This window comes from Pinus tabuliformis, chromosome 7, assembly GCF_031772625.1.
Source record: "Pinus tabuliformis cultivar Carrire ecotype Pingquan chromosome 7, CPIR1, whole genome shotgun sequence".
NCBI classification, from domain to species: domain Eukaryota; kingdom Viridiplantae; phylum Streptophyta; class Pinopsida; order Pinales; family Pinaceae; genus Pinus; species Pinus tabuliformis.
Window position 1 is genome coordinate 499,851,050 of NC_142293.1, and position 16,797 is coordinate 499,867,846.

Genomic DNA, 16,797 nt, shown 5'->3' on the forward strand with positions numbered 1-16,797 from the left:
TGTAGGTAGCAGTTGCTCATAAAGAAAGTCATGCAAAAGAATGGTGCAAGTTGTGATGTTAAACGCAAGTTGATTATTTAAACTTTATGAGGTTATAAATCTGGTTATAAGAAAATTGGATGCTTTGCTAAGGGAAGGATGGCTCACTTGCCTCCTCTCCTTGGTGATTCATTTGTTCTGCCTATAACCGTAGCAGCGTTGTAACACATTCCAAGATGCAAGGGATTAGCCAAAAGGGAGAATGGAGAAAACTTTCATGTAAGCTCACTGAACTTGCCAAGTGGTTTGCCAGTTTGTATACAAAGAGGAAGGGTGCTTTTGGAGCATAACAAAACCATAAAGTTATATAATATATACCATAAGGATAGGGCATTTCAAACATTTGATTGTTACAGTTGCAGATCAATCTAAATAGCAGAAAGCAAGAAGCACCTCTGATCTCCCAACTCCAACCTCCACGTGTGTTCTTATGCAAGACTCCATCTTATGAAGCTACATGCAACAAGAGTTCATAACACATATTTCTAGAACTTCCTCAGAATTTAGGGTTTCATTTGTATGATTTGACGGGGTCATCCCCCTATGATCATAAGAATGAAAGGTGTTTAATCCGTGTTTGCTCAATGTCCACCTTGTGGTCTCGAAATGAGTACGTTGTACTCTCATGTCTATGTAGTGTTACTATGTAATGTTTCCTGGAAATGAGTAGTTTTGCTGGGGTTGATCGACAGGAATGCTTAGGCAAGCCTCCACTTGATCCGGGAAGGCAAACATTCTTGCAACATTTTACTTTACCTCAGCTTGCCATGAACAATCTAGCTACGGTGAAGGAAGAATCTAAAAGAGTGCATGTTGTGACAGCCATCTCTTTTTTAATTGCACACATTTAATTTAATCAAAAGAGCAACATGATATTTTGAATAACAAATTTAGTCTACCCAGCAAAATTCCCTTGCAGAAAGAGGCCTAGTTTATAAAGAATGGCCACTAGGAACTACCAATAAGATGTTTTCTTACAAAATGGAACTCATCACGATGCATATTCCAAGAGGGTTGAGAATTTCCACCCTTTCATTAGTCCAATCTCTTCTAGTTGTTTGTAACCATGTAACCTTTGAAATCAATTAAGTGGAATTTGTATGAACAGGATATCAGTTCATACAAAAGAATTTCTGGGAGAGAAGATACTAGTTTATAAATAATCAGTACAACGAGGCCAAATAAGAAGAATTTCTGATCATGTCTTCCTCAAAAAAGGCCACATAAAAATCATATCTAGGGGGCTAGAGAACTTCCATCTTCCCACAACTATTTGATCAATATGCATAAAATATGATATTAGAACTACAAGAAGCTATCAATCCAATCAAAAGGAGATGTCCAATGAAACAAAATGAATATATTCTATGGGAGTTTGACTTATTGTAAAGATTCCTCTTCGTTCTTACAGACTGAGTTCAGCTATTTGAAAGATTAATGCAATAGGAATAGTTAACTTTCACATCACAGTTTAATATATACATTTTTAGCATTATTCCCGGTTGTTGTATATCCATACATGCATAAATATAGCCCCTTATCTTTGAATTGACTATCTTAAACCTTTTCAGTACCTCATATGCATAATTTTTATTTTTTAAACCAAGGTGAATCAGTAACACATTGGAGTAATCTGGGCAAGGCCCAGGATCAAATATTCCAGCTGCCACTATAACACCAAGAGTATATCCAACAGCCTGCGAGCCAGATATATCAATATGCATACATAAGTTGGGACATGGAGATGTTTTTAACCATTTGCCATACTTCCTAAACAACAATGAAGCAGGCCCCAAAATGCCATTTTAAAGGCTTTATGCAACTCACCTTTTAGTTCTTCAATCATCTTGGTATTTTACTTGTAAAGATCAGATTCTCGTCATACAAAACCATGTTCACAATTTTATCATCGCCTTTGATTTTTATGTATAATTTTGGATATGGACTTGTTTTAAACCCATTCACTTTTAAGGGTTCATCTATTTCTGTTGAAATTCTAGTGAGGCTAGGCTAGGGCTAGAATTGTTTTTCACAGTTGATAACTACTAATGATGCAATCAATTCTTTCTTTACACTTCAATCATCAAGTAGCTATACATGAAAAACTTCAATCATTCAATTCTTTGATAAGAGCAGTAAACAATGAACAGTAGACAGGAGACACCAAGAATTAGGCTCACAGTTAGGGCAAAACCCACAAGGGGAAAACCCAACCAAAATTCTTTCCTTATGTGAGAGATATTTTGTCCATCAAAAGTACATCAAGAATATTCCAATAAATCCAAATTTGATCTTAATAGAGTCCCAGTCAAAGCCAGTCAATAGGAGAGAGAAAGTCAACTTCTGTTCAATGAAAGTAGTCTGCACAAAGAGGCCGAGATTCTGTCCTGAGATGACTGAGGTAGCCAAAATTCAGCTCTGAGATGGCAACAGAACAGTCAACAAAATAGTCAAAAATTTCGGCCAAACCAGCAGCCCAGAGATGTGGTCAACACAGATCAACGTGCCAATAAGTATGAGCAGAATCTTCAGTCAACAGAGATCAATAAACACTGAAATCTTCGGCCTTCCAAATGATCAAAACAGAGATCCAAACCAAATGCCAATGTACCCAAAACAAACACGGTCAAAGTAGCTTCAAGAATAAGTCAACGCAGCTTCAATTAACCTTCCTTCTGATATTCACACGTGTGGAAACTCGCTTAGAATTGCAGAACAAACTTTCTTGTGAGACGTCTCAAATGAATATCATTGATTGCCCAATTTATATAAGTTTGATGTGGGCTAATTAGCCCTAAGTAGGGCCGACTTGAAGAATTTGTGAGGCCGACTTGTAGGGTTGACAAAATAAATTTTCTTCATGATTTTTAATGAAAAATACCGACCGCTGCTATCTGAAATTTCAACAATTTCTGCATACCAACCTCCAAAAGCTTGTTTGAGCCCATATAGTGCCTTGTTCATCTTACACACTAGATGCTCTTTTCCCTTTTTTGCACAAGAGTCGAGACTGTCACATGGCCATTTCCTCTTAAAAATCTCTGTTCAAGAGGCACTTTGACATCTATCTGATGAATGGTCCAATTCAACTAAACTTCAATGGCTAACACCAATTTGATCATTATTTGAGTGCCTAAATACAGTAATTTTATTAAAATATAAATGTCTATGAGTTATTTTAGAGAGAAATAAGGCATTGGAGATAAGTTGACTTTACAAATTTTGGTTTGTGGCGATGACATTATTGGCTGTTAATTTCTAACCCCAACACCTGGTTAATTACTTCCTAGCAGATTAGATCTACTGAACAATAACATCGTTGGGATTTTAATACAAATGAAATAAGTTGCGGAAGAAAACTTAAACAACAATCTCACAATCACATGTATACAAGATTTCTACCCTTCAAATCAGTCCTTCATACATTAAAAGCAGAACTTACAAGGGCTATGTTCTTGGGAAAATGGCTCACTAAGGAAAATACATACAACAAGAACCTGGAACTGATCTAGATGATCAAGCCCTCTGCAAATCTTGTTGGTTGATCTGGTTCTCCCTTGGTGCCCCTTGCACCTTCCTCGAACCCAACACACTTGAATGGAATTCCTTCTCCACTCAATCAATGTGATCTAACTCTCACTGTGTCTTGTCCTCAAGATGTTTTGTGTGTCTTCTCCATTAGCCTAGACTTCCCTTTATAAGTTTGAGTTACTGACTAAATCCACAACCCTAATCTCCGATGTGATTGACGGTTGAGATTAGCTCTCACCTCACTTGAGATCAACAGTTGATATTCATGTAATTCACCAACACAGGTAACCTTTGCATTTCATTAGATCAACTCACTTTATCTTATAAAAATGAATCACTTTAATAATAAAACAATTGCTAAAGTTAAGGGTCAATTAGGCAACTTCCGCAAGTCTAGACACTTAGGCCTACACAAAACTACCTACCCAAGTTACAAAAGTCAACATTGACACTGCCAAATTTAGAGATGCCCTTCATGTTCCAAGAGCTAGACCCAATTTTTCTATATACCACATCACTCAAACCAACAAAAAGGTGGACCTTATGTTGGTACCTGTTGCACTCAAATTGTCAAAGTTCTAGGGAAGCAAAAGTACCAACTTTTTCAACAAGGATCGGATCACATATCAGCAGTCCATGTGTCATGGTCATCCGATTCTGCAAGTTATATATTGTAAATGATCTTAGTAAAACCTTGAGTCTATGCAACAACCTAGGTAAGCCTATAATTTGATGACGAATTCCATCCTAGGAGGTTTTTTAACTTCACTCGCTCCCTGTGTTTTCGACACGACTAATCAGAAGAGTTTTTCCCTCCAGCTGAAACCCCCAAAGCTAGGGTGAAATCTATTGTCATATATTAGTGTTTTAGTCGAGTCTAACATAAAAGTGGTTTGGGAATAATTTAAACTAATTGGCTTAATTATTTTATTACAAATCACTTGGTTTACTAGATCATATTGAGTCGCAGATGGGTTATGTGTCTCGAGGGTCTAAGCCAAATGTGTATTCCCTCTTTGAGTCTTGTAAATGAAAAATCATATGTATTAGAGGGTTGGAAAAATAATTAAATCCCTTCATGTGTAAATTAATTAATTTTTCTGGGAAAATAAACTTATCCTAAGCCGGAAAATTAATTAATTAGAGTCTAGTTAAAATGTCTTAGGAAAATAAATTCTCCAAATGGAAAAGTTCATGGGTCTTAAAAGAGTCAATTTTTAAAGGTCCTCCACCAAGAAAATATTGTCTTTTTCAAGAAAAAAAATGGAACCTTGGACCTTGGTGATTAAGTCAAAGTCAAATTTATGAGAAAATTAGCTCAAAATAATTTATTTTGAGCTCATTAAAATAGAATTAAATGATAAATTCGAAAATTCTTCAAAAATAAAAAATCAAGGGCCAAGATTAAAAGATCTTGAAGTGTTTATCAACAACCAAGATTATTTTGACAAGGATCAAAGAAACTAGCCGTTATTTTTCCATTTGGAGGATTCATCTATAAATTAGAGAGTCAGTTGAGTCTCTAGTCATCTTGATCTCTGGCTAGAATTGTTGTTGAAGCATTTTGTAAACTATTGTCCCACTGGGAACTATTTTTTCTACTATAATAAAAGACTTTGGGGTGCAACTCGAGGTGTTCTTGTCGCTGATTTGTGGTATGTATTGACTACGGACTTCCTATGTGGTGTTTTATATTATTATTTTGAGATAATACATAACGTGTGCAGGTACTCAATCCTTCGTCTCCAAGTTAACAGACTGTCGGCAAGGGTTACTTTGCTTGGATCTCTAGTTTTTTTATATGGTGGATTGAATCTTCGCTTGGGCTATAGCGAACATTAATATTTCTGAAGCGTTTTAACCATTCTTTCAAAGAAAAAATATCATAAAAAATATTTTTTCAAAATCTATTTTAAAAACCCATGTATATTTACAAAATTAATTTTTTAATTTAAATTGTGAATTATTTTTTCTAACTTGGTTTGATATTTTTAGATTCATTTTGCATATATTTGGGGTTTGGGTGTTGTAAATATTATTTTTGTAGGTTAGATCAAGGAGCTAAGTGGAAGAAGAGCTAGATCTAGGCCCTTGGGGGTAAGATCTAGTCTCTTGGAATTTTTTGTAGGGTTTCCACTGAAGAATTTTCAGAAAATCAAAGAGTTGACGCATAAAAAAATTTGGAACAAGGGTTTCAAACTTTTCAGGGCAACTAGCCCTGGTTCTACCTTCCTAGGCCTCAACATCAGTCTTTCTCCCTCCAACGTCTTAGTTTCTAGCCCTCCCAAGGCTAGTCGTGACCCTTAGGGGTAGCGGCTTCCCTTGTTTACCCTTGCCGCAGGCCCAAAAGGCCTTGTGGCCTCCTCTTTTCCTCTTTCCCTCCCCTCCCTCAGACTCCTTCCCTCTCGGCCCTCCTCCCTTGGCCTTCCTCTCTCCTCTGTCCTAACTCAGCCTCCCTCCTCAGCCCTCTTCCCCCTCTCTTCCTAGGTCGCAACCCTCTAAGGGCTTGCAGCTCCCTCTCCTTGGCCTTTAATGTTAAATTATGGTATGTTCTATGCTTAGAGCAGTTTACTTATTTTTCTTCTTATTACCCACAGATTAGCAATCACATATACATTAAGTAAAGTGCAGATAGAACATTAAATGATCAACAGAAAACAAGCCAAGATAAGAGACACAAGATGTAGTGGCTAGCCAGGGACAAACGCCAATGCAGGGAAACCCTTTGATCAAATCTTCTTTTATCTTCAATAGTTGAGCAGAGAGAAATAGTACAAAATCTGAATTCTAAAATTTTATATTAGCAGCAGCAAACCCTAGATCAGCAAATTCAAACTTGGTCAAACTAGTTGAAATTGACCTCTAAAATGCTTGGTCAATTTCCGGTCAACTTGTCCTTGAACAGCCTGAAGAAATAGCCCTTGAATAGCCCCAAAAGTATAGTCAATTTGCATATTTCTGAAGTCAACTTGCAACCCTAAACTAGGGCAGTCAACATCGGTCAAACCAGAGGTCAGATCACCTCAGTTTTCGTGCCAAAAATTGTGGCCTGCCTAGGAGAGTCAAACACACCCAATCCGCACTTCTGGATGGTCAACGCTTGGTCAACGCTAGTCAAAGAGATGACCTGTTGCCCTAGCGTCCTTCTTTCTGCGTCTTCCTTGCCCTAGGACGTCTTCCTTTCAGCCACACATGTGAGAGAGAGAGAGGGAAGATGAGCGAATGAGTTGTTCAATTGAGGAGGAGGCTCCTTGTATTTATATGCAAGCGTTGAGGGTGAATAGACGTGACTGTTGGGCTTCTGAGCCTACATAAGTTTATTGGCCGACCTTGACAATTTGTCCATAATCAAAATAAATTCATATATCCATAAATACTTATCGGAATCAGATGATCTTTAGATCAATCCTACACCTCTCGATGAGAGGAATCTAGGAAAAATATTAGAAGCCATAAATAAGGTGATCCACATGGAGTTTGGCCCTAGTTGCCAATTTTAACACTCCCTCTCAACTAGGGAGAACTTCATCTGCAATTTGTCAGACGTCGCTACTATCCATCCATCAAATGCACTGTCATGTACAGCTTGACCCCGCTCTGCTCTGCTCTGCTTTGCTTTGCTCTACTTTGCTCTGCTTGAACTATGAAGAATAAGAAATGATCGAGGATGTATCATACCATCCTCCACTGACCCGAAGTCAGTCTCAGAGTGTGAACCACTCTCACTGATCCCAGATCAGTATCATTGATCCCAGATCAATGGAGGTCATCCTAGCATAGGGAGTACGGTAGACACAGCGATGCATCCATCGATAGTAATACTATGGTCCCTATCCTCATTTCCCTGCTCATTGATCAGATGAGAGGTACTTCCCATGAGTCCCAGACTGCATTGGTAGGATGCCTCAATAGGAGAACTAATCATCCTGTCCACAGGAGAATGAATCATCCTGTCTAGTGGATGCCACGGAGAACTAATCATCCTGGGCTACAGGAGAACTAATCATCCTGTTCCACAGTCGCCATAGAGAACAAATCATCCTGGCCCACAGGAGAACTAATCATCCTGTTCCACAATCACCACGGGGTGTCACAGGGGAAGGTTGAACCTTTACCCTGTACATAGTGCACCACCAGGGGATGGTGAGTCGCCCTGTGGCCACATGTTGCTCCAAGAAGTACCCGCGCCCCCCCCTGGAGCTCCCAAATCTCAATACATCATACTCAACCCTCATAAGAGGGTCTCTGAACAACACCAAGTCGTTCTCGGAAAGTCAGGAATTTGACCTTTCCTAGGGGCTTTGTCAAAATGTTGGCGACTTGTTCATCTGTACCAATATGTTGGAGCCTTATTGCTCCTCGCTGCACCATATCTCGAATATGGTGGTACCTGATATCGATATGCTTGGAGCAATCATGAAATACGGTATTCTTTGATAAATGGATCCTGCTCTGGTTGTCACACAGGATCACGGTGGTATCCAATGTAAATCCAAACATCTCACTGAAGAGCTTTCGCAGCCAGACTGCTTCACAGGAGGCCATGCTAGCAGCAATGTACTCTGCCTCCGCGGTGCTCAAAGCCACCGACTTCTGCTTCTTGCTCATCCAGGATATCGAGGCAGATCCCAAAGAGAAACAGCACCCGGAAGTGCTCTTTCGATCCACCACACTTCCTTCCCAATCAGCATCAGTATACCCAAGTAGTCTCACATCTCCACCAGTGTATCTCAACCCATGAGTGATTGTGCCACGAAGATATCTCAACAGATTCTTGGCACCAATCCAATGTGAGTGGTGAGGCTCAACCATATGTTGACTCAACGTGTTGACTGCAAAGCATATATCCAGATGGAAGTTCACCAAAAACATTATTGCTCTGACAAGTTGACGATACTCGGTAGCATTTCGTAAAACAGGTCTGGTAGCACTACCGCTTAACTTCTTGAAGTCAAGCTCCATCAAGGTAGTTACGGGCTTGCAATCCACCATGCCGAATCTCTCCAATATCTTCACCACATATTTTCCTTTTGATAGGAAAATCTCCTCTGGTTTCTGCCAGACTTCCAGTCCTAGGAAATAGTGCATAAGTCCTAGGTCTTTCATCTCGAACTTAGAAGCCAGCTCCCTCTTAGATTCGTGAATGAGAGGGTCTGCACCTATTAGAAAGAGGTCATCAACATATAGCACCAATATGAGAGGCTTGTCATCTATAACCTTAAAGTAAAGGTTAGGGTCGGCTTCACTCCTAGTGAATCCCAGCTTCATCAAGTAGCTATCGATCCTTTCATACCATGCTCGGGGTGCTTGCTTTAGCCCATAGAGGGCCTTCTTCAACCTGCACACATGAGATTCTCAATCATAAATCTCAAATCCTTCGGGTTGCTCCACATAGACCTCCTCTTTGATCGAACCATGTAAGAACGCAATCTTGACATCCATCTGATGTAGGTTACATCCTTGCGAAGCAGCAAGGGCTATGATCGAGCGGATGGTGGTATATCGGGCAACAGGTGCAAATATCTCGTCATAGTCTATACCTTCCTTTTGGGAGAAGCCACGAGCGATAAAACGAGCCTTATACTTTTCCGCACTTCCATCAACTGCATGCTTTATCTTGTAAAGCCATTTTGAAGTGACAACTGCTTTGTCCTGGGGTCTAGGGACCACATCCCAAACATCATTTTTCATAATGGACTCATATTCCTCGGTCATAGCATCCTTCCATACTTGATGCTTGACGGCATCTGTGAATGACGAAGGCTCATTTTGGATGATCGTGCTCATGATGGTTAGGTATCCCTGATACCTGTTTGGCTTCTTACTTTCACGGAAGGTTCCTCGGGGTGCAATGTGTCCTTCAGCATCATCAAGTGTCCCCCTAAGCCATGAAGGCCTCTTCCTAGAAGAGGAAGGCTCTTGCAAAGGAGGATCAATAGGATCCATAGGTTCCTCCACATCGGGCATCGTCTCATCTTCCTTTTCCTTTGGTTCCCCGGTGTCAGTTTCTTTAGATCCCCTTAAAGTAGGAAGATTGTCTACTTTGCTAAGAGCCATATCTTCGTCAAAGGTGACACCATGACTAATTTCGACTCCCCTTTGACCAGCTACATAGATTCTATAGCCCTTAGTATTTTCGCTATAGCCCATGAAGATTCCTTTCTTTCCAAATGCACCCAATTTATTCCTTTTCTCTTTAGGCACATAAAAATATACAGGGCTTCCAAAAATTCTAAAATGAGATACGTCAGGTTTCTTACCGGTGAACATTTCTTCGGGAGTCTTGGAACCCAATGCTTGATGAAGGCATCGGTTTTGTACATATACGACAGTATTTCGGCCCATAGAAACTTCGAAAGTCTTTGATCATGGAGCATAGCACGGACAACTTCCACAATTGTACGATTCTTCCTTTCCGCCACACCATTCTGCTCAGGAGTATATGGTGTAGTAGTCTCCCTCTTAATGTCAGAGTCTTTGCAAAAGTCATGAAACTCATTGGATTCATATTCAGTCCCATTATCAGTCCTTAAAGTCTTGATCTTCTTTTCGGTTTGATTCTCGATCAAGGCTTTGAAGTGTCGAAACCAAGAGAACACTTCATCCTTCTTTTTCAAGAAGTATATCCAAGTCTTGCGAGAATAATCATCTATAAAAGTGATGTAATATAAATATCCTCCCAAGGAGTTCACAGGCATCATACCAGATATGTCTGAGTGAACCAACTACAATATATCGGAGGTATTGCTTGGCTTGAGGGGAATGGTCCCCTTTTGAGCTTTCCTTCGGCACATCCTGGACATACACCTTCTTGCTCTAATCTGAACTCGGGCATCCCAGTCACCATTTTTCTTACATCGGGTAGAGCTTTATAATGAAGGTGAGCAAACCTCCGATGCCATAGTTCGAACTGAAGAGATGTGTCGCAAGACATGACACCCAGCGGACTACCTCCGACTTGATATAATGAATCAACTCAAAACCCAAGAGTAAAAGCATCTTTAAAGTTCTTTTTCCATACACGTATCTTGCCATCGCTAAAGGCCACCTTGTAGCCTTTGTCTTCCATTGCCGAAATGGACACCAGGTTCTTTTTGAGATCAGGTACATATAATACATCTTGTAAGTGGATGGTATTACCCTGATTCAATTGAAGATTGACATTTCCTACGCCTTTCACGGGGTATTTTGAATTATCTCCAAGAACAATTTCCAGGTTGGTTTCCTTCTCTACCAAATTATAGAGAGCTTCTTTGTAACCAGTGAAGTGCCTTGAGGCACCACTATCAATAAGCCAATTTCCCAGCGAGTCAGGGGGAGCAGTGGTAGATAGAGTGACTGGCAGATAATATTCATCTTGCTTATTGTTAACAGTGTTAGATTCATACCTGGAATTTCTTGCCTTCTTGAATGGTTGTCCTCTTCCTTGATTTCTGGCACTTCTTTTACCTCTGCCATTTGACCTGCCATTCCTTTGATTGCCTTGAGAGGGATTTTGATCATCGTCTCGGTCTGAGTCCCTCTTATCAGGGCACTCCCTTGCATAGTGACCCGTTTTATTGCAATTGTAACATCGTCCTTTTCTTCCACCCTTTGGTCCAGCCTTTCCTTTGAATTTAGCCCCGAAATTATTTCTTCTTTTAGTATGAGAAGAAAAGGCAGAGGGATGACCTTTAAGTATGGGCATTTCTTGCTCTTCCATCCTCGTTTCTTCTTGAATGCATCTGGCCATTAATTCCTCAAATCCAGGAATTACGTTATTGTTGAGAAGAGTAGTCCTGAATATATACCATTCAGATGGCAGTCCTCCAAGAGTTGTGAGTGTCATTTCCCTGTCAGGAATTACTTCCCCAATAGATAGGAGATTGTTCTTGATCTCGGTGATCCTTAAGAAATATGCTTGCATACTCTCATCTTTGCCCTTCTTAATTTCCTTCAGCTTATTTCTAAGAAACAAGACTTGATTTGCATCATTAACTTTAAATAAACTCACCAATCTATCGTAGATTTCCTTGGAGGTGTTCAGCTCGGAAACATAGGCCACCAAGCACTTGTAGATAGAGTCTCGGATGATCTTCCTTGCTTTGACTTCTCCCTTGGTCCATTTGTTCCTAGCAGCAGCGGATGTATTTGATGGAGGCTCAACAATTCTACCTCTCACATGGTCCAACACTTCCTGTTCTTCTAATGTTAGATCAAGAGATATCTTCCATCCATGATAATCAGACTTCTCACAGAGTTTGTCTTCAGCAGGGAAGTGTGTTGAGGACCCCATGTTTTTTTTAAGATAGCCTTGCCAACCTTCTCTTCGGTGATTGCTCTTGCTCTTGCTCTTGCTTGGGCTTTGTCTTCACCTCAGCTCTGATACCATGTTAAATTATGGTATGTTCTATGCTTAGAGCAGTTTACTTTTTTTCTTCTTATTACCCACAGATTAGCAATCACATATACATTAAGTAAAGTGCAGATAGAACATTAAATGATCAACGGAAAACAAGCCAAGACAAGAGACACAAGATGTGGCGGCTAGCCAGACACAAACCCCAATGCGGGGAAACCCTTTGATCAAATCTTCTTTTATCTTCAATAGTTCAGCAGAGAAAAATAGTACAAAATCTGAATTCTGTAATTTTATATCAGCAGCAGCAAACCCTAGATCAGCAAAGTCAAACTTGGTCAAACTAGTTGAAATTGACCTCTAAAATGCTTGGTCAATTTCTGGTCAAGTTGTCCTTGAACAGCATAAAGAAACGGCCCTTGAACAGCCCCAAAAGTACAGTCAATTTGCAGATTTATGAAGTCAACTTGCAGCCCTAAACTAGGGCAGTCAACATCGGTCAAACCAGAGGTCAGATCACCTCGGTTTTCGTGCCAAAAATTGTGGCCTGCCTAGGACAGTCAACCACACCCAATCCGCACTTTGGATGGTCAATGCTTGGTCAACACTGGTCAAAGAGATGACTTGTTGCCCTAGCGTCCTTTCTGCGTCTTCCTTGCCCTAGGACGTCTTCCTTTCAGCCACACCTGTGAGAGAGAGAAAGGGAAGATGAGTGAATGAGTTGTTCAAATGAGGAGGAGGCTCCTTGTATTTATATGCAAATGTTGAGGGTGAATAGACATGACTGTTGGGCTTCTGAGCCTACATAAGTTTGCTGGCCGACCTTAACAATTTGTCCATAATCAAAATAAATTCATATCTCCATAAATACTTATCGGAATTGGATGATCTTTAGATCAATCCTACACCTCTCGATGAGAGGAATCTAGGAAAAATATCAGAAGCCATAAATCAGGTGATCCACATGAATTTTGGCCCTAGTTGCCAATTTTAACATTTACACCGTAGGCCATAGGCCTTAGGGCTCTTCTTAGGCCTCTAAACCCTCCATACCTCCAACGCTAGCCTCATTGGGCATAGTGTTACTTCTTCGAGGCTTTATTCTTCATCCTTGGGCCCCAATCTATCATCTTAGCCCTCTTATTCCCACAAATTTGTCTCCCTTAACCTTGTTCTCCATTTTCTTAGCCTCATTTGCCCTAAATTGACCTGAAACCCTAATCTGAAGTTTTAAAGCTAAATACTTGGCGGTTTTGCAGGCTTAAGGTCTCAAAATTCATATTTTTCAAGCGGCAATGTGATCCCAAAATTTCAACGAATTTCAACCGTGACATTTTAAAGGCCTTGAGCCTAGGGTTTGACCTCTAAACCCTTGTTTTGCTTCAATTTTGTTACAGCAGTAAAATCATTAATATCTAAGCCCTAAAACCACATTTTAATTGGTCAAAATCAATTAGAATTGCAAAATCTGAATTTCCACAAGTTTTGGCCCACTTGGGCATCTCTAATTTGACCTAGATCTAACATTTTAGTTTGCTAGAATTTACTGCATAACTATGAAATTCAGTCTAAAGTATTTTTGAAGCATATACTTCATAAGGATCAGAAATTTTGAATTTTTAGTTTCCAGCAAAAACTTACTATTTTCAGACATTTTGGGCATCATCTTCAATATTTTATGCCTGCTGATTTGTGACTAATTTACTGCTGTGATAAATTTATCAGTTTTGAAATTTCTAAATCATACTTCCTAAAAACCCTAAAAATTGAATTTTTTGAGTTCTAGTGCATTTTTACTATTTTTGGGCAAATTGACCATCTATTTTTGGCATCTTTAGCTTGTTGATCTATCGTTGTTTACCGCTGTAAACCAATGTTTTACGAAAGGGCTGGCTCGAAACTGAAACAACCGAGCTAGTGCTTGGTCAGGTCGGCTCGGTGGCCGAAACAGTTTAGCTGGCTGGCTTGTTACTGAGCCGACCAAGCTGGTGACCGACTCTGCCGGCTCGGTAACAACCAAGCTAGGTCGTCCGAGCCTGAGCTAACTCAGCTGGCTCGATCACTGTCGCTAAAAAGTGGCATGCGGAATTTTTTTGTGGGGAAAAGGACCCCACAGACAATTCTAATTTGGCTTAGGGTTATTTTGAGGTCCATTTACCTCTCCCAAATCCTATAAAAGCTACCCAACCCCTCTCATTTCCTCACAGCTATCTCATTGCATGTGTGAGAATTTGTGAGGAGTTTGTGAAGAGATGTGGAGTTTGTTTTTGGAGCAGCAGTGAGGAGTCTTGGGCAAGCATTGGAGCAGCAGTGAGGAGCTTCTTGGGTAGCCATTGGAGCAGCATTGAGGAGGCGGTTTGTGCCTAGAGGTATTTTTTTTCACTTCTAAAATTTGTTTTTGCTTATTTATTTTTTTGTGCAAATCTGGAAATTGAAAAGAGTGTCTTTTTTAAAAGAAATAAACATTGAAGCAATGCTATTATTTTTTTTTCATTTTCATATTTTTTTTCCTTTCATTTTCAAGTCAAAAAATGGCTCCTAGAGTGAAAGATGTTGGTTGAGCATATGTTGAAATGGTTGATAATCAAATTCATTACAAATTTTGCCATAGAAAAATTAAGGAGGGTCTTGGGGGCATTCATAGGCTGAAACAACACTTGGCAGGTATTAGGGGCCAAATTACTCCATGTGAATCACCACAAATTGGGGAGATTAGGAAGGAGTTGTTAAATAGCTTTGAGAAGTTTCAAGAAGAAAAAGCTAGGAAAAAAAAATAGAGGTTGAAATTGGGAGGAAGAGGAGTATACAACAAATGATAGCTACCAACCCCCATTTTGATTTTGAGGGCTCTTCTTCTATCCCTTGTACTAATGCATCCAACCCCTTCCCTTATGTTCCTCCCTCTTTGGAGTCTATGCAAGAATAAAAGGGTAAGGGTAAAATGAAAAAGAAAGGTGATATGAATATCAAAAGTTATTTCACTGTCACACCCTCCTCTCCATCAGATGCACATGGTCCTCAAGCTAGTACAACTTTGCAGACCACTTTAGATGACCATTGGAAGAAAGAATTGAGGGAGACTGCTTGTGATTACATATCTAGATGGTGGTATGATGTTGATATCCCCTTCAATGCTTCCCATTCATCATATTACGAGCCTATGTTTGATGCAATATTTGCTACTAGAAAGGGCTTCAAAGGCCCTACTATGCATGAGTTAAGGGGGCCTCGTTTGCAGAAAGAAATTTCCCCCATTAATGAGTATTTGAAAGATTTCAAAAGCTCATGGGCAAAAACAGGATGTACCATCATGTCAGATGGATGAACTGATCAAAGGAACCGTACCATTATAAACTTTCTTATCTTTTGCCCACAAGGAACCATGTTTCTAAAATTAGTTGATGCATCTGATAGGGTGAAAGATGGACAATTGTTGTTTTAGCGATTGGATGAGGTTGTTGAGGAGGTGGGGGTGGCTAATGTTGTTCAAGTCATCACAGATAATGCCTCTAACTATGTTCTTGTTGGTAAACTGTTAAAGGAAAAACACAAAACCATCTTTTTTACCCCATGTGCTGCACATTGCATGGACCTCAAGCTTGAGGATATTGGCAAATTAGATTGGATCAAGAACACTGTAAATCATGCCAAAAGCATAACAAAATTTATCTACAATCATTCATGGATTTTGAGCCTGATGAGGAGACACACAGGGGGCAGAGATATTATTAGGCCTGCCATCACTAGATTTGCAACTCATTTTTTGACATTGCAATCTATGCTTTCCCAACATAGAAACTTGCAAAATATGTTTTCCAGAGATGATTGGAATCAAAGCCAGTGGTATAACAAACAAGATGGAAAAGATTTGAAATAGAAAGTTAATGAAGAAATATTTTGGAAAAAGGCAGCAAAGATTGTGAAGGTTACTGAGCCACTGGTTAAGGTGTTACAGTTGGTGGATGGGGAAAGATTGGCTATGGGCTTCATTTATGAGGCTATGGATCAAGAAAAGGAGCAAATAAAGAGGGCATACAAGGATAGAGTGGCTAAGTATGGGCCCATTTGGGCAATCATTGATGAAAAACAAAACAATCAACTCGATCGCCCTATACAAGAAGCTGGGTATTTTTTGAACCCACGGTATCATTATAAAGCTCTTGAGACAAGAGCTTTGGGTGGGGAGGTTAGAGATGGATTGATTGACTGCATTGATCGCATGATCCCATTGGAGAGTGATCAGCTGGAGATACACCGACAGGCACTTGTTTCAGCAAAGCCACAGGTACCTTTGGCAAGAACCTAGCAAAGATTGCAAGGGAAGCAGATGAGCCAGGTAAACAAAAATTTCAATTTTCAAATTCTTATTTTCTTAAATTGTTTATAATTTGAAAATTGGACATAATTTGTTGAGCTACCTCATTACATTACTATATTTTTTGTTGCACAATGGTGGGAGGCTTTTGGTAGCCATTGTCCTCAATTGCATAAATTTGCAATTCGTATTTTGAGTCAAACTTGCAGTGCTACTGGGTGTGAGCGCAATTGGTTTGCCTTTGAGAGGATTCACACAAAGAAGAGAAACCGTTTGGACAAAAATGGTTAAATGATCTAGTCTATGTCCAATACAACCTCTGGCTCAGACGCAACCAATTCTTGAACAAAAAACCTGATTCAGATCCCATTGTGTTGGAAGGTATTGATCCAACATCAAATTGGGTAGTGGAGGGTCATCCAGCAGAGTTTGATTCTGATCAGGATCTTGATTTGGATTTACTGACGAAGGGATCACTTGAACAAAATGTTCAGTTGAATGCAGATCCACTTGTACCAGCCTCAGGCCCAGCCCCAAGTCCTTCAGTTGCAGGTGCTTCCTTTGCTCAACAACG

General features: G+C 39.9%; 1 protein-coding gene across 14 annotated transcripts in view; it reads right to left on the minus strand.

The window, feature by feature from the left end:
• Positions 1–16,797, minus strand: part of BNS (bonsai) — a 154,412-nt gene that overhangs the window by 26,711 nt on the left and 110,904 nt on the right. For 10 of the 14 annotated variants that reach the window (XR_016266658.1, XR_016266657.1, XR_016266659.1 and 7 more), the window contains one exon: positions 2,381–2,457. The exons of the other annotated variants lie outside the window; for them this stretch is intronic. Coding sequence is in view for 7 of the 10 variants with exons in the window: in XM_089458373.1 (XP_089314499.1) it covers positions 2,387–2,457 (71 nt within the window). In the remaining 3 variants the exon portion in view is untranslated. The remainder of the gene's footprint in view (positions 1–2,380; positions 2,458–16,797) is intronic. 14 annotated transcript variants of the gene reach the window in all.